The sequence below is a fragment of the Panthera onca genome, chromosome B1 (genome assembly GCF_046562875.1).
Source record: "Panthera onca isolate mPanOnc1 chromosome B1, mPanOnc1 haplotype 2, whole genome shotgun sequence".
Lineage (NCBI taxonomy): Eukaryota > Metazoa > Chordata > Mammalia > Carnivora > Felidae > Panthera > Panthera onca.
The window spans coordinates 189190172-189211434 of NC_138342.1; the positions used below are offsets into that span (position 1 = coordinate 189190172).

A 21263-nucleotide genomic window follows, 5' to 3' on the forward strand; every position below is an offset into this window, starting at 1 on the left:
TCATACAGACCTTTGCTTGGGACCCGATTTTGTGCTCTGATCTCTACTGAGCATATGTCTCTATGTTATTCATTAGAAAGTTACACATATGAAAACCCAGGCTCGGTCCTCCTTGGCCTTTAGGTGGAAAAAATCTATATATCACTTTTTGATTATTGGTTTTTGTTTTTTCAAAAACCAGGTCCCAAACAAAAACTAACAAAGAAGTTACTAGAACAGATAACTAACAAAGAATCCTCCTAGCCTCTAGGCCTACCTCTGTAATTAGAAAAATAGCATCAATAAATTATAGAGAAACTTGGATACGTTTTTGGCAGTAGCGGACTCCCCTCTTTGCTTTCTGAAAGGTGGGAGCTTTCCCTGTGATCAGGTTACAAAATTTAAAATACCGGGGGCAGCGGGAAAAGTACCTCACCGCGAGTCAGCCTCGGTATAGACACACGGTCTGTCTGGCTGCCAAGGCCCCTGCGTGGTGCTTCTGTAAACCCTTGCATTAAGGTCAATTTAAATGAGAAGCTCTTCTGGAGCTGTTGTTCCAAATATATATAATACACGTATTATAGCGTTGGTGAACAAATGGCATAACTTGGCTTGGAAAAATTCAAGCACTAGGCTCGAAGGAATTGAGTTGGTTCTTGTGTCTAAAAGACATGTTGGCTCAATCGCTGTGCTATCGACTATTGGATAAATTAGGCTGGTTTCCTAGAGTTTTATGTACTGGTAAGGGATACACAGCATTTTCCACAGTTGGACTACGACTAGGCTTATGGAATTTTGTTTCTTTCATTGTAAGTGAAACCCATTCAAGTGAACACATCCCAGATGTTTGCATTAGTGGCATTTTATGCTGAATCTATCACTAGGACCTTACTTCATAGGATAAGCTCCTTCCTACATTTATGAACTAGTTTAATAAATGTGTATGGAGCACCTACTATGTGCCAGGCATCGCGAGGCACCAAAGCACAACAGTGATTTGGATCCTTCTCTTAAGGTACCGTGTGAGGGAAGACCGGCCCGTAGGGTGTTGCTTTGTAGCGTGGCAAGCGTGGACACAGGGAAAAGGGTTATGGGGAGCTCAGTCAAGGAGGACTTCCTGGAGGTGGCCTCCTAGTGGAGTCTTGAAGGATATGAGAGCAGGGAAGCTAAGGGAGTGTCGGGAACAACGACATGTTTGCATCAAGCAGCATATCTGTGCTGGGGGTTGAGGGATTTCAATCTGGTAGAGCTTGGAGGGGCAGGGAAGACAGGACTACATGTACCACATCATGGACCCTGCTGAGGAGCTTGGACCTGCCCTCCATGTTGGTAACTTGAAACTGATGCTAGGAAAGAAAAAGGAGCAAAACTGCCCCAGACCGAGTGAATGTAAGTGGGTGTGCTGCCTTTCCACAGCAGCTGTGCCTTTATCTGTGCCGTGGCCGCGTGTCGGATTCTGCAGATTCGAGACCTGCAGCTGGAGATGAGGGGCACCAGCAAGGATTTTTAGCGAAAGGCTCATCTTGCCATGTATGCCTTGTAGGCAGATCAGTTGCCACATGGCTGCTGAGTTAGAGGCAAGGAGACCGGTCCCGGTACCACTTCTTCATCACTTTTCTGGGGAGATTTTGCCCAGAACATTTTTCCTGTTAGACAGGGGTGTCCCTCCTTCCCCAGTTCCCAGGTCTCACCGCACACGGCTGCACAGCTGATCTTCTCACACCCCAGGGCCTCCATTTCACCGAGAAGCCCTCAGTGGCCGCGCATTACCTGGGGATGGGGCCAGGCCCCTCCACAGACCACCTGCGACCCTGCCTGCCGGGGCACCCTTGAGTGCTCACTGCCCTCCCCCCTGCTTTTGTTCACGCAGTCCCCGCTCCTGGAGTCTCCTTGCCTTTCTCTCCATCTGTCCAAACCGTGCTGCCCTTGCAGAGGGCGAGCTCAGTCACGTGCCCCGTGGAGGTGGGTCACTTCCGGCTCCTTCGTGTCTGAGCCGGTCACTATCTCGTACGGTTAATTATCTTGTCACATATTTGCCTCGATTCTTCCGGCCAATTGCACTGTCCTTCTAAGAAGGGGGCAAGTGTTTTGTTTGCATCGTGAATCCTCCGTGGTGCCTGGCACATAGGAGTAGACACACAAATGTTGATTTTGCCCCATCCAGTGTTTCCACTTTGAATCTCTCTAGAGTGTTGTTCTCCTTGGAGTGGTTCCGTGATGACATCTCGTTTTCTTTCCCTGACCTTTACTGTTCATTTAGTGGGTGATCATTGAACAGGGATGCTTTGCTTACTCCATGGTGTCCGTTCCCCTCTATGATACGCTTGGAGCTGAAGCCATCACCTACATAGTCAACAAAGGTATGTCTGGGGTCTCCAGGTGGGCACTGGCCTAGTTATCAGTTAGATTTGATGACTTTACATTTGGTTATATTTGATTTGATAGGGATTTTATGTTTAAATACACATCTGTCTTTCTATTCAAAGACTGTAAGTCCTGAAAATAGCCTGGTGTCAGATACCGTACAGTCAGGCTTTTAATATCTCGGAGCTCATTCTTCATTGTATCTCTTCATTCCCAGCCGAACTCTCTCTGGTTTTTGTTGACAAGCCAGAGAAGGCCAACACGCTATTAGAAGGTGTAGAAAATAAGTTAACGCCAGGCCTTAAAACCATAGTCATCATGGACTCCTATGGCATCGATCTGTTAGAACGAGGCAAAAGGTGTGGCGTAGAAATCATCAGTCTGAAGGCAATGGAGGTGAGTCATCCTTCCCACTTCCCTGGTGGGCGCCCCTGAGGCCATTTCGGCTCACATGTGGTATCCAGTGCAATCATGCAATCCTAGCTCTGGTTGGGCATCGCAGCAACCCATAAAAGACATAGGGTGGAAATTGCTGCCTCATTACTGGAAGGAAGGGTTCTACGTGCATGTCTCAGTGTGAATCCATCCCATCTGATAAAAAGTACTCTCGTAAAACAAGTTGCAGGTGCTCACACATTTATTCTAGAGCACTGACCAGCCATGCCAATAAATGGTAGAAATGTGAATTTTTTTTTCTTCTTAATGTTTATTTATTTTTGAGAGAGAGAGAGAGAGTACAAGCAGAGGAGGGGCAGTAGAGGGGACAGAGGATTCAAAGCAGGCTCTGTGCTGACAGCAGTGAGCCCGATGTGGGGCTCAAACTCGTGAACCGCGAGATCCTGACCTGAGCCGAAGTTGGATGCTCAACCAGCTGAGCCACCCAAGTGCTCCAGAAATGTGAATTTCTGATTCAGGTGGAGATTTAAGTTTGTATGTTCTTTTTAGCCTTTAATGCCATTTACTTACTGATTTGTTTCTAAAATGGAGCCAGCTATAGAAATCTGCCTCATTATTCTTTTTCCCAAGTTGCTTTTGTAGCGTCCTGGTGGATTTCCAGCATAGATGTTTGATTTGGTTTATTTTTATGTTAAATTTCTTGAGATTCACCTTAATCAGAACTTTAAGGGTAACCATTCTAGGAAAACGAATGTGGCGTATATTTAAATTGGTTGTTTGACATCACATGTAAAAAGCTGATTCTCCCAGTTGGATTTGGATTAGAGTTTAATCCAGAGAAGCTAGTAAGAGGAGGATCTTGTCAGGTACATATCACAGGAATTGGCTGTTCTCCTTCTGAAAATGTTATAAATATTTTCCTGGAACTGTTATAAATAGGGTTTGAAATTTTACTTATAGTTCTCCTTCTACAAGGAATTGGAGGCTATGAACAAGGATCTATATAATACCTTCCCGGAGGAACTTAGCGGTCATAGAGAAACTAATTTGTTCTAACAGAGCCTTCTGCCTCACATTTATACAGAGACGCACACAGTAGAATAGATGCTTAGTCCATAAGAATGGGTGTGCTGTACTGTTCAGTTGGGTTTTTAGCTAGCTTTTTACCTAGCATTTCTGCACATTTGTTGATTTCACTTGTGATCGCAATAATGCCATTTACAATGTAATCTTTTTCCTCCATCTTTTCCCTAACCCCACCACACAAACGTGCACACACATGCACACACCCACAGGAATTTTTTGGTATTTTTTGATTTTTCTATGATGACATAATTTTAAGATGAAAACATTTAGGTAAATGAAGATTGTAATGTAAAGTTAACATTAAAGATTTTATTTATAAAAGACATTGTTTTCCACTTACCTGTGTCATATGATTCATACTTGGGTTTTAAAAATTTGTAAGCAAAAGATTAAGTAATTTTTAAGAAGGGAATTTAACATTGGCCTTCCGGTTGATCATATGATCAAGTTTATGTTGATATATGTTTTTATAGGATCAAAAAGAGAAATATTGGTATTTGGAGTTTTTGCTTTTGGGGATATTTTATTATGAATATTTTCAGACATGCGAACAAGAACAGGTACAAAGTACCAAGAATTGTACAGTAGACTGCCATATGCCCACCAAACATCTGCAGCTAATGTTTTAATATATTTGCTTTATCACATATTCGTGCATTACTCTGTCCCTCTATTCATTCATTACCTTTTTTTAATGCATTTGCATTAAGTTGCAGATTTTATTACCCCCAAATACTTCAGCATGTTATTCATTAACTAGAATTCAGTTTTCCTTCTGGGCGAGGTTTTTGTTTTGTTTTGTTTGGGCATTTGGAGCCTGAAGATGGCAACTCATTTATTTTTATGGTTGCCGTACTCTTTTCTACATGATGTCATTATACAGGTTTGAGGCTATGAACCTTCTTGGCATATAGGGCACTAATTTTGATCATGTGTGTTCCCAATAAAATAAAAGCCAAACTGCATGTAGCTGTGGCTGTATTTTACTTAATATCAATTTTTGAAGAATTAGAGATCTCAAGAAGTTATGTAAGAATTTTGAACAGATGAGTGGAGATTTGGGTCTAATAAAGATTACTTTTAAAAAAAAAGGAATTATTATTGCTTTAGCTCTTAGTTGACTTCTATTTGGACTTCACTGTTCCTGTTTTTAATCAGCAGTCTATTATATACATAATTTAAAATGTAATTAAGATTAAAAATGGTTTGGGGGTGCCTGGGTGGCTCAGTCAGTTAGGCATCTGGCTCTTGATTTCAGCTCAGGTCATGATCTCACTGTTAATTGGATCAAGCCCTGCATTGGGCTCTGCACTGACAGTGTAGAACCTGTTTGGGATTCTCACTCTCTTTCCCTCCCTCTCTGCCCCTCCCCTGCTTGTGTGCTATCTCTCTTTCTCTCTCTCAAAATAAGTAAACTTTTTTTTAATATTTTTATTGTTTTACTGTTTTTTAATTTTTATTTATTTTTTTAATTTACATCCAAGTTAGTATATAGTACAACCATTATTTCAGGAGATTCCTTAATGCCCGTTACCCATTTAGCCCATACCTCCTCCCACAACCCCTCTAGTAACCCTCTCCTTATTACTCAGCTATTTAAGTCTCCTTATGTTTGTGTCCCCCTCCCTGTTTTTATATTATTTTTGCTTCCCTTCCCTTATGTTCATCTGTTTTGTGTCTTAAAGTCCTCATATGAGTGAAGTCATAAGATATTTGTCTTTCTCTGACTTAACTAATTTCACTTAGCATAATACCCTCTAGTTCCATCCATGTAGTTGCAAAGGGCAAGATTTCATTCTTTTTTATTGCTGAGTAATACTCCATTGTGTGTGTGTGCATGCGCGCGCGCGCGTGTGTGTGTGTGTATATGTGTATGTATATATATATACATATACACACACACACACACACACGCCGCATCTTCTTTATCCATTCATCCTTTGATGGACATTTGGGCTCTTTCCATAACTTTACCTATTATTGATAGTACTGCTATAAACATTGGGGTGCATGTGCCCCTTCAAAACAGCATACCCGTATCCCTTGGATAAATACCTGGTAGTGCAATTGCTGGGTCGTAGGGTAGTTCTATTTTTAATTTTTTGAGGAACCTCCATACTGTTTTCCAGAGTGGCTGCACCAATTTGCATTCCCACCAGCAGTGCAAAAGAGGTCCTCTTTGTCCGCATCCTCACCAACATCTCTTGTTGCCTGAATTGTTAATGTTAGCCCTTCTGACAGGTGTGAGGGGGTATCTCATTGTGGTCTTGATTTGTATTTTCCTGATGATGAGTGATGTTAAGCATTTTTTCATGGGCTGGTTGGCCATGTGGATGTCTTCTTTGGAGAAGTGTCTATTCATGTTTTTTGCCCATTTCTTCACTGGATTATTTGTTTTTTGGATGGTGAGTTTGATAAGTTCTCTATAGATTTTGGATACTAACCCTTTATCGGATATGTCGTTTGCAAATACCTTCTCCCATTCTGACCATTACCTTTTAGTTTTGCTGATTGTTTCCTGCGCTATGCAGAAGCTTTTTATTTTAACAAGGTCCCAATAGTTCATTTTTGCTTTTGTTTCCCTTCCCTTGTCCGGAGACATGTTGAATAAGAAGCTGCTGTGGCCAGGGTCAAAGAGGTTTTTGCCTGCTTTCTCCTCTAGTATTTTGATGACTTCCTGTCTTACATTTAGGTCTTTCATCCATTTTGACTTTATTTTCGTATATGGAGTAAGAAAGTGGTCCAGGTTCATTTTTCTGCATGTTACTGTCCAGTTTTCCCAGCACCACTTGCTGAAGAGACTGTCTTTATTCCATTGGACATTCTTTCCTGCTTCATCAAACATTAGTTGGCCATATGTTTGTGGGCCCATTTCTGGGTTCTCTATTCTGTCCCATTGATCTGAGTGTCTGTTCTTGTGCCAGAACCATACTGTCTGGATGATTACAGCTTTGTAGTACAGCTCAAAGTCTGAAATAAATAAACTTTTTTAAAAAAATGGTTTAAAAGTGTATGCTGGGCAGAAACTCACTGAGCCCTGAGCACACTGATCGAATTTCCATGTAATTCTAGCATGCTCACTCCATATGCTCATTCAAGCTATTCTGTTTTAATAGGAAAGGAATATAAATAGTTCATTAAAGAAATTAATAGCTAATTGAAGTGGCCACCAAGATACCTCCATGCAGTGAACTGAACAACATCACAGTGGACCCCAGGTAGTGACTGGGAACCAGCTGCTGGGAGATGCATCCTTGGAAATGAACCTGCAGCTCTTTGTGTCCATCCAGCAGTGCTCTTCTGTCTTCTGTCTTGGACACTTTTATTTTTTTTTAAGTTTATTTATTTTGAGAGAGAGAGAGAGAGAGAGAGAATGAATGGGAGAGGGGCAGAGAGAGAGGGAGAGAGAATCCCAAGCAGGCTCTGCACTAACAGGGCAGAGCCCAACACAGGGCTTGAACCCGCGAACCGTGAGATCGTGACCTGAGCCAAAACCAAGAGTCAGAGGCTCAACCAGCTGAGCCACCCAGGTGCCCCATGTCAAGGACTGTTTTATAATCTGAGGTTCCCAAATCTTTTATCCACTCCATGTGGGGAGTATAGATATTTGAGCCTGTAGCGTTTCATCCTGCAGGGACTGCCGGTGATCCAGTCATCCAGAGCTGGGTGACCACACGTCGGTGCTGTGCTCTGGTCTCAGGAGGGCGCAGAGCATCTGCAGTTCTTTGGTTATGACTATGGTTTGCTTTTGGTCAAGAGCCAGCCATAAAAGGGTGTGGGAGTGCGGACAAGAAATCCATCATAAAAAATCTCTGATTCCTGTCTTTTGGATAAATCCTGTTTCAAGGGCTAGTCCTGACACCATTTATTTGGTTTTATATGAGAGAAGACAACTGGAAAGTGGCTCCTTTTTAAAAAAAATTATTAATGTTTATTTATTTTTGAGAGAGCGAGAGAGAGAACATGTGTGGGGGGGGGGGTGCAGAGAGAGAGGGAGACACAGAATCCGAAGCAGGCTTCAGGCTCTGAACTGTCAGCACAGAGCCTGACGCAGGGCTCGAACTCAAGAAACGTGAGATCATGACCTGAGTGGAAGTCAGATGCTTGAGCAACTGAGCCACTAAGATGCCCCTGGAAAATGGCTTGTTAGAGCAATGCATAAATATGTCACTTCAGGTTAATTAAAGTGGTCAGTTTCTTTCATTTGAAACGGACACTGTCTTTGAGCCAGCTCTGAGTGAATCCCGCAGTAGAGTCAAGTTGAAGTGACTTTATCGATGTCGCCTTATTCTTTACATTTTGAAAATGTTTCCATTTAAGTTTTTTTTTTTCTCTTCTCCTTAAGGACCTGGGAAGAGCCAACAGACAGAGACCTAAGGTGAGTACACGATGTCAGCCCTGCTAAGCCCTGCTGATAACTAGTCTCCAAGACTAGTAGAAACCTTGGGGATCAATGTATGGCTTACAGTTTTCTTTCTGTTCTGACTTACACACCTTTGAGTTTGTTTGTTTGTTTGTGTGTTTGTTTTTAATGTGCTCTAGCCGCCAGCACCTGAAGATCTTGCAGTGATTTGCTTCACCAGTGGAACTACAGGTAAGGTTTGAAATGCAGTTGCTTCTTTTTTTTTTTTAATATGAAATTTATTGTCAAATTGGTTTCCATACAACACCCAGTGCTCATCCCAAAAGTGCCCTCCTCAATGCCCATCACCCACCCTCGCCTCCCTCCCACCCCCCATCAACCCTCAGTTCTCAGTTTTTAGGAGTCTCTTATGTTTTGGCTCCCTCCCTCTCTAACCTTTTTTTTTTTTTTCCTTCCCCCATGGTCTTTCCAGCCCCCATGGTCTTCTGTTAAGTTTCTCAGGATCCACATAAGAGTGAAAACATATGGTATCTTTCTCTGTATGACTTATTTCACTTAGCATAATACCCTCCAGTTCCATCCATGTTGCTACAAAAGGCCATATTTCATTCTTTCTCATTGCCAAGTAGTATTCTATTGTGTAAATAAACCACAATGTTTTTATCAGTTCATCAGTTGATGGACATTTAGGCTCTCTCCATAATTTGGCTATTGTTGAAAGTGCTGCTATAAACATTGGGGTACAAGTGCCCCTATGCATCAGCACTCCTGAGTGGCTAAAATGAACAAATCAGGAGACTGTAGATGCTGGTGAGGATGTGGAGAAACGGGAACCCTCTTGCACTGTTGGTGGGAATGCGAACTGGTGCGGCCGCTCTGGAAAACAGTGTGGAGGTTCTTCAAAAAATTAAAAATAGACCTACCCTAGGACCCAGCAGTAGCACTGCTAGGAATTTACCCAATGAAATGCGGTTGCTTCTAAGTGGTATCCGGAGGTGTGTATTCCCTGCCCCCTTTCTTGGGTGACCGACAGGTGACATAGTCGAACTACAGATGGACTAAAAGCAGAAGAGACCGAAGTGTTGCGAGCACAGTGTCCTTGTGGCCCTGTCAGACATTCCCAGGATCTGAGTGTGCCGTGTATTTCCTCAGACATTTATTGAAGGCGACAGTGGATCCGCCCGTTTCTTGGGATAAACCAACATTTTATTTCCAGAAATAAAATTCCTGTGTTTTCTCCTCTTCCCACTACACACGCCCTCTAAAACTCACCCATGTTAATAAAGGTTGTTTCAGACAATCTTTTCAGGTAAAGGATTGCAGATTGTTTAGGGATTTAGTGTCATTCAGCATCTGGCTTTCACAGTTGCACCGAACACTAGAGGCATTTGAGGCCCCAATTATACAGGGTTCTGGGCTTCCTTAATTCCTGTCATTTGGGGATGGTGTTTCTTTAACTTGGTTTCTGCTCATGTGTGTTCCTCAGGCTACCCCAAAGGAGCCCTGATCACTCATCGAAATATAGTGAGTGATTGTTCAGCTTTTGTGAAAATCACAGAGGTAAGTGTTTGGGATATTGCCATCTTTCTTCACGCTCAGTGGTTGGCACTAGGCCTCAAGAATGAAAGTGTTTTATGGCAGAACCGCCATGTTTGGTCCCTGCTGTGTTTGGAGCACTGTTTGACGTGGGGATGAGGTCTGAGCTCTAATATGGTCTAAGATCACCTTCTCTCAGATAGTTTTCATTGTGGACCTAATCTCCAACTCCTGCTTGTGACCGTTAAGCTGAATTGACGGACAAGTTATTATAACTTTTATGTAGTAACACTTCATGTGGGTACTGCCCTATATAAATGTTTCCAGGAGAGGACCAAGAAGAAATGACTCTCTAGTGCTCCCATCCTGGGGTGGGGAAAATAATTTCTTTAAGCGGACAATGAAACGTTAAATGCTGCGGAAGGTTTTTGAATTACTGTTATTTATTACAGTTGATCTGACTTCTATTTTATGAGAAGATTAAAACCTTGACCTTCAGTTGGTTTCCTATTAAAGTTTGCCCTCCAAGTGTCCTAGTCTGCGGGGCCGCCATAACAAAATAGCACAGGCCGAGTGACTTAAATGACAGACATTTATTTTCTCACAGTTCTAGAGGCTGGAAATCCATGATCAAGGTGTCAGTAAATTTGGTTTCTGGTGAGGGCTCTCTTCTGGCCTCCTCGATGTGTCCTCACATGGCCTTTCCTCTTTGTGCACACAGAGAATGAGAGAGAGGTTTCTGGTGGTTCTTCCTCTGCTTCCAAGGGCACCAGCCCTATTAGGTCAGCCCCCCAGTTTATGGTCTCATTTAACCTGAATTACCTCCCCAGGGGCTCTATCTCCAAATACGGTCACACTGGGTGTTAGGGCTTTAACATAAATTTGGGGAGGGGGACACAATTCAGTCTGTAGCACCAAGGGTATATTTCAAACTTGCCTTTTAAAAAAAAGTACTTATCAAGCAATATCATGCCTTTCCCTCCTGCCCTTGGCACATTTTACATAATTTGCTTTTGCGGTCTCTGGGAGGGTTGTGTAGGTCCTAATTTTTGTGCTGGGAGCCTGTGCCAAATGGTTTTGGGGAATGTGCATCTTTGGTGGCTGGAGAAGGTCTGTCTCTTACCTACACTCACACTTTCTTAGTCCCCAGTTCCTTTTTCGACATACAACTTTATAAACAGAATTCAACATTTAGTGCCTCATCCACCTGGAATTTTAATTTCCTAATTAGCCTTCAAAGAAAACTTAAAATAAGGTTAGTGGCTCATGGAGGCGAATGGCTACAAACTTTGTTTAACATTAATTATACTATCGGGGGCACTCACAACTTTGTAAAACTTCTAATCTTAGTAACATACATTTGGGGGGGGGGGGGGGCTGGGCGGGTACCAAATCAGAAAATTGAAAAGTATAGAAATTACCGAGTCTGACTCCTCATTATGTAGCAGTTTCCTACGAAGATGTACTATTTGGGACGCAGATCACGCTTGAATAAAATTAAGCTAAGATTATGGCGTGTGCAGCCTCCATCACCTGCTTCTGGAGCTGCTGAGTTTGCTGGTGCTTCCATCTGTCACCACATTATCGTGAGGGACAGGCCAGCTTCAAGGAGGGGACGGGCACAGCCCAGAAATGGTTGCGTAGACACCCGACGAGGCCTCCGTTTCTTAGCTGGTGTGGCAACAGCTGCTGTAAGGCAGCCCCTGCTTTGGCCAGAATTTTGTACGTAAATAACATGAACATTCTTAGCCTTGAAACGGAAACCAGATGCCTTGCTCAATCCAGCTGCAACCTGTATCACAATCAGCATTTTATTGCAGATGGTGCCAGATCAGAGCTTGCACCAAACAAATCAAGATTATTTTTCATGGGGTGAAGTAGGCCATTCAGGTGAAGACGTTGATCAAACTAAAATACTCAACAGGCGTTTATACTATAAAAGAGCTTGGAAATTCAATTTCTCTTCTCTCGTCCTTTCCCTTTTCAATACAATACACTATCTTATGTTGTAATAGATCTTCTGTTTCCACAACATAATATGTTACCTTGTGTTGGAACGGACCTTTTACTTCTTAAGGTGACATGGAGCTTACTGGGCTTTGGGGTACTGTATCTTGGAAACACTGAATAACTCAAGCACATGATTCCTTAATATCCCAATCTGGACAAAATCTGCCTTATTTTGATTAACGTCGTCAGGAGTGGGTTTACTTCATCAGGAGTGAGCTCTACTCTAACTGTATAATTAAAGTGTTGATTTTCATTTAATCCTTTGGAGAGAAACAATTTTAGGGGCGCCTGGGTGGCCGACTTCGGCTCAGGTCATGATCTCGCGGTCTGTGAGTTCGAGCCCCGCGTCGGGCTCTGTGCTGACAGCTCAGAGCCTGGCCTGTTTCAGATTCTGTGTCTCCCTCTCTCTGACCCTCCCCCGTTCATGCTCTGTCTCTCTCTGTCTCAAAAATAAATAAACGTTAAAAAAAAAAAAAATTTAAGAATGTAAGCAAAAGCTGTTTCTCCTTGGTTTTGAGGTATTATGTGCTCTGAAATACAAATGGGGAATTTCTGGGAATCTTAATGCTTTTCTGCTTGCTGGTATCTGTTTGCAGAATACGGTTGATCCTTCCCCAGATGATACTTTGATCTCTTTCTTGCCTCTCGCCCATATGTTTGAAAGAGTTGTAGAGGTAGGCCCCTTGTTTTACTTTGCTTGCTTGCTTGCTTGCTTGTTTTTGTTGTGCTAAGTTGTCATGTTTTACAGAAGGTACTTGCCTTGAATGCCAGTGACACACACATTTCGTTTTTGCCACTCGCACACATGTATGAGCAGCTTCTGCAGGTAAGTCTCATGTGTAGACTGTCATCCCCACAGTTAATTCTTTGCTCAGCCCCGTTTTAGAAATGGTGCTGATTATTTTAAGGAGTATAAATTTGGGAGTGGGGGTCCGGATACTTGAACTTTATTTTTTTTTAAGTTTATTGATTTTTGAGAGAGAGAGAGAGAGAGAACAAGCAGGGGAGGGGCAGAGAGAGACAGGGAGACACAGAATCCGAAGCAGTCTCCAGGCTCCAGCTGTCAGCACAGAGCCTGACGCAGGGCTCGAACTCATGAACCGTGGGATCATGACTTGAGCCAAAGTTGGATGCTTAACTGACTGAGCTACCCCGGCACCCCGATATCTGAACTTTATTAATCATTCATCTTAAAATTAGAAGCTCAGACTTTCAAAGAATATGCATGTGGGCATGATTCCAGAAATTTAACTTTAAAAGTAGAATTTTTATGAACGCCATCCTACAAAGCCTTGAGAGGCTTCTGCCTCTGTAAGAAGTCTCTATTTTTGATGGTGCTTGTTAATAGCGCACAAGTAGGCTTAAGACACACTTTTTTTCACCAGTATTCTCAGTGCCCTTGGGAAAGCAGGGTGATGTACAGCTGACCTTTGCCCGGGCTCCCTGTGCACAACTGTGTGACTAGTTTAAAAACTGACCGAGAACCATCTCTTTTCCTCTTGGACAATTTTGGATCGTATACTTCTAGGAAAAAAAACAATGGGTGCCATCCATTCATTTAACAAATATTTACTGAGCAGCAGCTGTGTGCCGGGCACCGTGCGAGGTGTCTGTGACAAAGAGGTGACTAATCCAGAGCTAGCGGCCCTCTGATTGGCTGCTGCCCTCAAGGGCACTCTTAGCCCTAAAGGATCAAGGGTCACGAGATCCCATCTTCCATCTGTTACCTCTGCTACTGCACACCTCAGGAGATCTTGTGAGTTTCCAGAGTGATCTCAAGCGAGCTGATAATGGACCATGTATAACTAATGGCAGTTTTGGAAGGATGCCTGGGAGGTCAGGGCACACCTGAACAAAAGCCCCCTGCGCTTGAAAATTTCAACTGTGAACTGTGGTGTCCCTTTCCAGTGGTTTCTGCTTTCGGGCCTGAGACCATTTGTACTTCCGTGACATCATCTTTTGAATCTCTCTTTCTTTTTGAAATTTAAAACAGGCTGACTGTCAAGCACTTATGGCTTGCCAGTGCCATTTGCATCAGACAGGAACACATCCACACAATGGATCCTACAGCAGGCCACTCTGGTGTTTGGTGGCCCGGGATCTCAATGGCAACATATCCAGTGGCTTTTCAGAAATTTTTAGTTAGATTCAGATTTTCAAAATGAGACTTTAATAAGCTTGGCAAGTAGCCAAGTTTGCAACATAGCTAGGTTTTTGTTTTGAGAATAAATTAGGCCTAAAGTTTCTAGAAGAGTAAAACACTTGGATCACATGACATTCACCACCCATTTATCATAAACCTAAAACAGCGGAAGCTCCATCATCGTCCCTAAAAACACCACCCCCTGGTTCTTAACCAGCTCCTTTATCTTCAGGATGATCAAGAGAAATACCGCATTTCCATGTTGTGCAATGACTGGGGAATGTACGAACACCTTTTGAAAAGATACCTACGTGTAGAAGCTTCAAGCTTTCTGGAAACCGGTCCAAAATGCTCGAGCTGAAGCCCTGTGTGTCTGTGTGTATGTTGTGTAGCGCCTGTTGCGATGCTGATGTTGTTTTCGTTTCCTGCCCTAGTGTGTAATGCTGTGTCATGGAGCTAGAATCGGATTTTTCCAAGGAGATATCAGGCTGCTTATGGACGACCTCAAGGCACTTCAACCCACTATCTTCCCTGTGGTCCCCAGACTGCTGAACCGGATGTTTGACCGGGTAAGTTCTGAGCAGCCGAGAGGGGGGACCTCGAGTCCGAGACTTGGGTTTGAATCGGGCTCAGCCGGGCACCTTCTGTTCCCGTGGTCTCAGGAGAGCGCAGTTTACCCATCGGCAAAACCAGAAATCATCTACCTCACAGAGCTGTTGGTAAGGACTCTGAGAAAAAAACCAGACCAACAGACTTTGTTAACTGAAAGGCCCAACACAGGTGTAAGTGGGAGGTCACCTTATTTGCACAGTAAACTCTTTTGAGCCTCTGTTCTCTCATCTGCACCATGGACTGTTCCCTCCGCCCCATGCTGTGTAGCTCATAAAATCGCTAATCGCATCACATGAGAACAATAACTGTGAAACGACTCTATAAATTGTAATGTCCACGCACACATAACATGACTTACTTAGCCACGTAGAAAGAAACGACCGAGCCAAGCCAGGGATGGAGAGAACGCCAGCCTCTCCGTAGGGCGTCACTGTGGCACGGACCACACATCCTGGGCCAGACCAGCCTGTGGCATGAGCATTCTTCAAGATGAATTTGGACCGGGCAGTTTTCATGCTCTTTATTGGAAAGCAGGGCTTCTGTTATCTATGAGAACCTGCTCGGTTTTTTTAATGGTTCTTTAAAGAAACTTTTTAGAATAGCTTGATTGAGATATAATTTACCGTCCGTATAATTCACCCATTTTTTTTTTTTATTTTTTTTTTTCAACGTTTTTTATTTATTTTTGGGACAGAGAGAGACAGAGCATGAACGGGGGAGGGGCAGAGAGAGAGGGAGACACAGAATCGGAAACAGGCTCCAGGCTCCGAGCCATCGGCCCAGAGCCCGACGCGGGGCTCGAACTCACGGACCGCGAGATCGTGACCTGGCTGAAGTCGGACGCTTAACCGACTGCGCCACCCAGGCGCCCTAACTCACCCATTTAAGTGTAAAATTCAAAGGTTTTTAGGACATTCACAGAGCTCTGCACCCATCACCAGAACCCATTTTTACTACCTTGAAAGGAAACGTTGTACCTGACCTATAGCTATCCTCTACCGCCTTCTACCCCCAGGCAAAATGAATCTACCTTTTGCATGTATAGATTTCCCTGTTCTGGACTTTCATATGAATGGAATCATGACATACCTGTTCTTTTGTGTCTGGCTTCTTTCACTTAGCGTATTTTCAAGGTTCATCCATGTTGTAACATGGGTCCGTACTTCATCCCTTTAAATGGTCAAGTAATATTCCACTGTATGGTTATAACACATTTTTGTTTTTAAAGACACATTTATTCAGCGTCATGATCAGACTATTACATTTAGCAATCAACAGCATGGGTGCAAAAAAAAAAAAAAATCTACATTAAAACCCTTTGTTGGAATGCTTTACACTTTCCACAGAACAGAAACTAAAATAACCTGTTATACAATTAGTCACAAATACAGTCCTCGAGTTTTTTTGCCCATACACATGAGTATTGTCTAAAACATGTCTTCTTTGTAGCAGCTAGGCCCTGCCACCACTGTGCTTGGCTGAGTTCACAAATCTGTTGTAACCTGTAGCTTCCCTGTCACTTCTCTGGCTCTCCTCTCCTGCTAAGCTTTGTTTCCTGGCCGTAATTAAAACCTTCTGCCACTGCCATAGCTGCTGCTGCTGCTGGAACCGCCATAGCCACCTTGGTTTCGTGGTTTGGCAAAGTATTGGCCTCCACCACCATAGGGGCCAGAGCTTCTGCCTCCAAAATGTCCTCCTTTCGTGGGTCCAAAATTTGAAGATTGATTGTTGTAATTGCCAAAATCATTATAGCTTCCACCACCTCCAAAGTTGCCTCCATCGTTACCAAATCCGTTATAGCCATCCCCACTGCCACCATGTCCACCACCACCTCGACTGCCGCCAAAGCCACCTCGCCCACTGAAGTTTCCTCCGCGGCCAAAGTTGTCATTCCCACCAAAACCACCTCCACGACCACCACCGAAGTTCCCAGAACCACTTCGACCTCTTTGGCTGGAAGAAGCACTAGCCATCTCTTGCTTAGATAAAGCTTTCCTTACTTCACAGTTGTGGCCGTTCACAGTATGGTATTTTTGAATGACAATCTTGTCTACAGAGTCAGGGCCGTCAAAGGTCACAAAAGCAAAGCCTCTCTTTTTGCCACTGCCTCGGTCGGTCATGATTTCAGTCACTTCCATTTTCCCATACTGTTCAAAATAATCTCTTAGATGATGTTCTTCAGTGTCTTCTTGAATGCCACCGACAAAAATCTTTTTCACAGTTAAGTGGGCACCAGGTCTTTGAGAATCTTCTCTCGAGACAGCCCTCTTTGGTTCCACAACACTTCCATCCACCTTGTGTGGCCTTGCATTCGTGGCTGCATCCACCTCTTCCACAGTGGCATAGGTGACAAACCCAAAGCCTCTGGAGCGCTTGGTGTTGGACCTCTCATTACCACACAGTCCGTAAGCGTTCCCCGTTGCTCAAAATGGCTCCTCAGACTCTCATCGGTTGTTTCCAAGCTCAAACCTCCAATGAAAAGCTTCCGCAGCTGTTCAGGCTCTTTGGGAGACTCTGACTTAGACATGACGGCGGTGGGAGGGGAGACTTTCACGATGCTTACTCGGCGGCATCCACGGGCAGAAAGCTATAACACATTTTTTTTGACATAACAAGATCAGTCCTGTTATAATGGTTTGGCATTTTATTTTTTAAATTTATTTATTTAAATTAAAGTTAATTAACATTCAGTGTCATATTGGTTTCAAGAGCAGAACCCAGTGATTCATCACTTACATATAATACCCAGTGCTCATCCCAACAAGTGCCCTCCTTACTGCCCGTCACCCATCTAGCCCATCCGCCTCCACCCAACACCCTGCCAGCAACCCCCAGGCTGTTCTCTGTATTTGAGTATCTTATGGTTTGCCTCCCTCTCTGTGTTCATCTTATTTTTCCTTCCTTCCCTTCTCCTATGTTCATCTATTGTGTTTCTTAAATTGAACAGATATAACACATTTTATTTATCTTTTCATGCATGGGTGGGCACTTGGGTTGTCGTCCCTCTTTGGCTATCATGCATAATGATGCTATGAACATTCATGTACAAGTTTCTGCATGGACACGTGCCTTCTTTTCTCTTGGGTACTTACATTGGAGCGGAATTGCCAGGTCACATGGTAACTCTGTGTTTAACTATTTGAGGAACTGCCAGTCTACTTTGCAAAGTGACCGAGCTGTATGACATTTCCCACCCCACCCCCAGCAACGTAGGGGGGGAGGTTCCAGTTTCTCCGCACGTTTGCCGACACCTGTTGCTGTCTGACTTTCTGATTCTAGCCATCCTCGTCATTTTAAAACCTTCTCTTTTCTTGACCCATCAGATTTTTGGGCAGGCAAACACCACCCTGAAGCGATGGCTCCTGGACTTTGCCTCCAAGAGAAAAGAATCAGAGCTTCGCAGTGGCATCATTAGAAACAACAGCCTGTGGGATAAACTGATCTTCCACAAGATACAGGTGACAGATCAAAACTGTTGTTTGTCATGTAAACTAACTTTGGCTTCAGAGTTTCTATGAGGGCTCTTTTTTTAAAGCAAAGTATGAAGGTAAGAGAGAATGGCATGTTTTTATTAAGTCTGGCACATTTCTAAAAATTAAGGACCAAGCCACTAAGTAAACCCCAGTATCCAGTATAAACCTGAGCAACGTGGTGAGATGGCAGGGAAGGAAAGGAATCAGGGTATTAGAGCTTTTCTAATTGTTTATTTTGCTTTGCTTTCTGAAACAGGTATGTTACTTTCAATGTCATTTTTTAGGTACAAGTGATAAAGAATGTGGAATAACGATATTATGTCCAAACAAATGCCAAAAAATGTGGCGTTTGCCCCCAGTCCACCACACTCTTGTGCTAATTCCTTAAAAATACATGCAAGTAGGGGCACCTGGGTGGCTCGGTCAGTTGGGCATCCGACTTCGGCTCATGTCACGATCTCACGGTCCGTGAGTTCGAGCCCCGTGTTGGGCTCTGTGCTGACAGCTCAGAGCCTGGAGCCTGCTAAGGACTCTGTGTCTCCCTCTGTCTCCCCCCCCCCCCCCCCCACCGCCCCCCTGCTCAAGCTCTGTCTCTGTCTCTCTCAAAAATAAATAAACATTGAAAAAATAATATTTTTTAATTGCAAGTAAAAAAAAAAAAACAAAACAATACCCACAAGTAGTGGTGTTGGGTTATTCTTCAGACCCATTGAGAGTGAAGGGTGTCGCTTCAGCTCCAGCCAGGCATTCCTCCTTTGAACGCCTGTGAATTGTGTGTGCGTGGGTGAGCTCTGTGTGGCTGCGGAGAAGGAGTGGTGGATTGGGGGTACTGGGTTCCCAAAAGGTGTCTTGGAGAAGCCCACCAACGTGCAGCCATTTGACCCTCACTGTCTCCTCTCTCCTTGCCTTGTAAGTCGAGCCTGGGAGGAAAGGTCAGGCTGATGGTCACAGGAGCCGCGCCCGTGTCCGCCACCGTGCTGACGTTTCTGAGAGCAGCGCTCGGCTGTCAGGTGAGATGGGCGTCACTGCAGCCGGTTGTCTCCGCCTTTTCCAAGCCCAGGAATCTCCTTTCCAAAAGTCATCCTTATAGTTCGGTGTCTTATTTTGGCTGGGAAGATCGTGTCATGCGTGGGTTGCTCGGAGAAAGGAGCGTGTATGTCTTTAACACGAGGCGCGAGAAGATGCGTCTGTGGCCACCACGGACTGTGTGATTTTCTCTAGGGTCAAGCACAGTCCAGGAGACTCGCCTTTAACCAGGCCTGAGGTATAGAAATGGGTCGCAAGCGATAAGCCCCACTTGCAAACCATGGAGAAAAACCTGCCTTAAAGGGGTCGGGGGAGGCAGGAGAGACTGGGTGACATATAAGACATGCGTGGGGCAGAGCCGAGAGCTCACAGAGCCAGGACATTCCCGAGTGGGTGGTGTGCAGTGTGACCTGTCGGGCCACGTCAGTGTCCCCCTAGCCTGTCTGCAGGAGGTTAAGTAGAAGAAGATGACCATGGACAGAGGCTGGTGTTTTGTGTTGGGGGTGAAGATGTTTGGGTGCCATAACAAAGCCGTAGCAGTAGCCTACAAATTTACCATATCCGTAAAACCTTGGTTTGCAGGCATAATTCGTTCCGGAAACATGCTTGTAATCCAAAGCACTCCTATGTCAAAGCAAATCTCCAGAACCATTGGCTCAGCTGTGATCATGTGACGTTCGGCCTCACATACTGCTCCTATTGCAAGACATCGCTCGTTTATCAAGTTAAAATTCATTAGAAATGTTTGCTCGTCTTGTGGAACACTCGCGGAACAAGTTACTTGCCATCCAAGGTTTTACTTGTACAACATTTAAAAAGAGATTTCACTATGGTCATGGTCAGCCGTTGCTCAGGAGTTACAAGAACTTAATGGTTTGTGCACTTGCAGCATGGGTGTGACTGTTTCCTTTAATAACGTTTCATCTCTTGCTGGTCCAGTTTTACGAAGGCTACGGACAGACCGAATGCACTGCCGGGTGCTGCCTGACCATGCCTGGAGACTGGACAGCAGGTACGCACAGCGGGCCACTGCTTATTGGAAGCCTGTTATTCCAACCAGAATTACTGGAATTGGGTTCATCATTGGTTCATTAACCAACTTAAGTTCTGTGTCTCGAGTGATTAGGCCTTGGGGCAGCCTCATAAATCAGGGCGCCTGGTGGAAAACAGCCGCTGTGGCAGAGCAGGATGTGCTTTGAGGACCCAGCTGTAACACAGGGGGCAATGTACCTAGATTCTGAGGCTGACAGCTGAGACATGATGCCCTTTTTACCAGGTTCAGAATGTTGGGCCCAACAGAGCCTACAAGGAATTGATTGGGGTCTAATTATTTGCTGGTAAATTTGAATTGAATTTACACTGGGTGCTATGCTAGGTGACGAGACCGCAGAGCAAAAGAAACAAGTCCTTTCTCCAAAAAGGCACAAGTTGAGGCAAATACGGAAATCATCGATGGAGCAGCTGTCATGGATGAGGTTGTGTGTTAGGTGCTTGAGATGTACGTCATGTGCACTTCATCGCATCCCTGTGAAGTAGGCCCTGTGACCCCGGAGAGGAAGTGATTGTTGATTAAAAAGCATGTAAATAATGTATAAGAATTTGCACAGCAGTAGGCTTTGCAGCCAGGATTCCAGCCCAGGTCTGACTGCAAAGTTTCTGTGCTCTCCTCTGTAGCACACAGGTAGTACAGAGTTCTCCACTCTGCAGACCCCGCTGATTTATTTGGCGTGTTAGAAATACGAGCGCGATCCAGTAACACGGATTCTAGTGTCTTGGACCCTAGTAGCACAATTCTGCTGGGACTGCCACCAACTGTCTGTGACCCTTTTTCATGGCTTAACTTATGCAAAAATTATTAAAACATAGGAGGAATTCTTTGTGATGCTCTTAGAACCTATCTCATTTCTGTTATTTGTTTGTTTGTTTGTTTGTTTGTTTGGGAAAAGACAGCCCCAGTCTGAACCACTTTGGGCAGGAGAGTTGAGTTAGCTGTGAAAATAAGCACCATCCTATCTTAATAAACTTAAATCTAAAACAAGTTCTCCCGTATGTAAGGAAGTAAAGATGGTCTTGGTCAGAGCCAGGGGGCGTGGGAGAGAATAAACCAGGTTTGGCAAAGCTGCGCATATTCTTTCTTTTTTTTTTTTTTTTTTTTTTAGTAAATGTTTATTTACTTTTGAGAGAGAGCGTGAGTGGGAGAGAAAGAGGGAGACAGGGGATCCAAAGCAGACTCTGTACTGAGAGCACAGAGCCTGATACAGGGCTTGAACTCACA

General features: G+C 44.1%; 2 protein-coding genes across 9 annotated transcripts in view; one reads left to right on the forward strand and one right to left on the reverse strand.

The window, feature by feature from the left end:
• The window catches only part of ACSL1 (acyl-CoA synthetase long chain family member 1), a 71942-nt gene that overhangs the window by 42956 nt on the left and 7723 nt on the right, over window positions 1-21263 (forward strand). For 6 of the 8 annotated variants that reach the window (XR_013554992.2, XM_060652897.3, XM_060652901.3 and 3 more), the window contains exons 6-15: window positions 2240-2339; window positions 2561-2739; window positions 8171-8203; window positions 8368-8419; window positions 9675-9748; window positions 12331-12408; window positions 14312-14446; window positions 17813-17947; window positions 18877-18972; window positions 19928-20000. Coding sequence is in view for 7 of the 8 variants with exons in the window: in XM_060652897.3 (XP_060508880.1) it covers window positions 2240-2339; window positions 2561-2739; window positions 8171-8203; window positions 8368-8419; window positions 9675-9748; window positions 12331-12408; window positions 14312-14446; window positions 17813-17947; window positions 18877-18972; window positions 19928-20000 (955 nt within the window). In the remaining variant the exon portion in view is untranslated. Of the gene's footprint in view, window positions 1-2239; window positions 2340-2560; window positions 2740-8170; window positions 8204-8367; window positions 8420-9674; window positions 9749-12330; window positions 12409-12482; window positions 12561-14311; window positions 14447-17812; window positions 17948-18876; window positions 18973-19927; window positions 20001-21263 lie in introns of all 8 variants that reach the window. The other 2 variants (XM_060652898.3, XM_060652904.3) reach the window with 2 other exon arrangements.
• Window positions 15750-17097, reverse strand: LOC144615940 (heterogeneous nuclear ribonucleoprotein A1). Its single transcript, XM_078444607.2, is given in 2 exon segments — window positions 15750-16869; window positions 16872-17097. Coding segments are annotated over 2 exon segments (960 nt in total). The 5' UTR covers window positions 17017-17097; the 3' UTR covers window positions 15750-16054.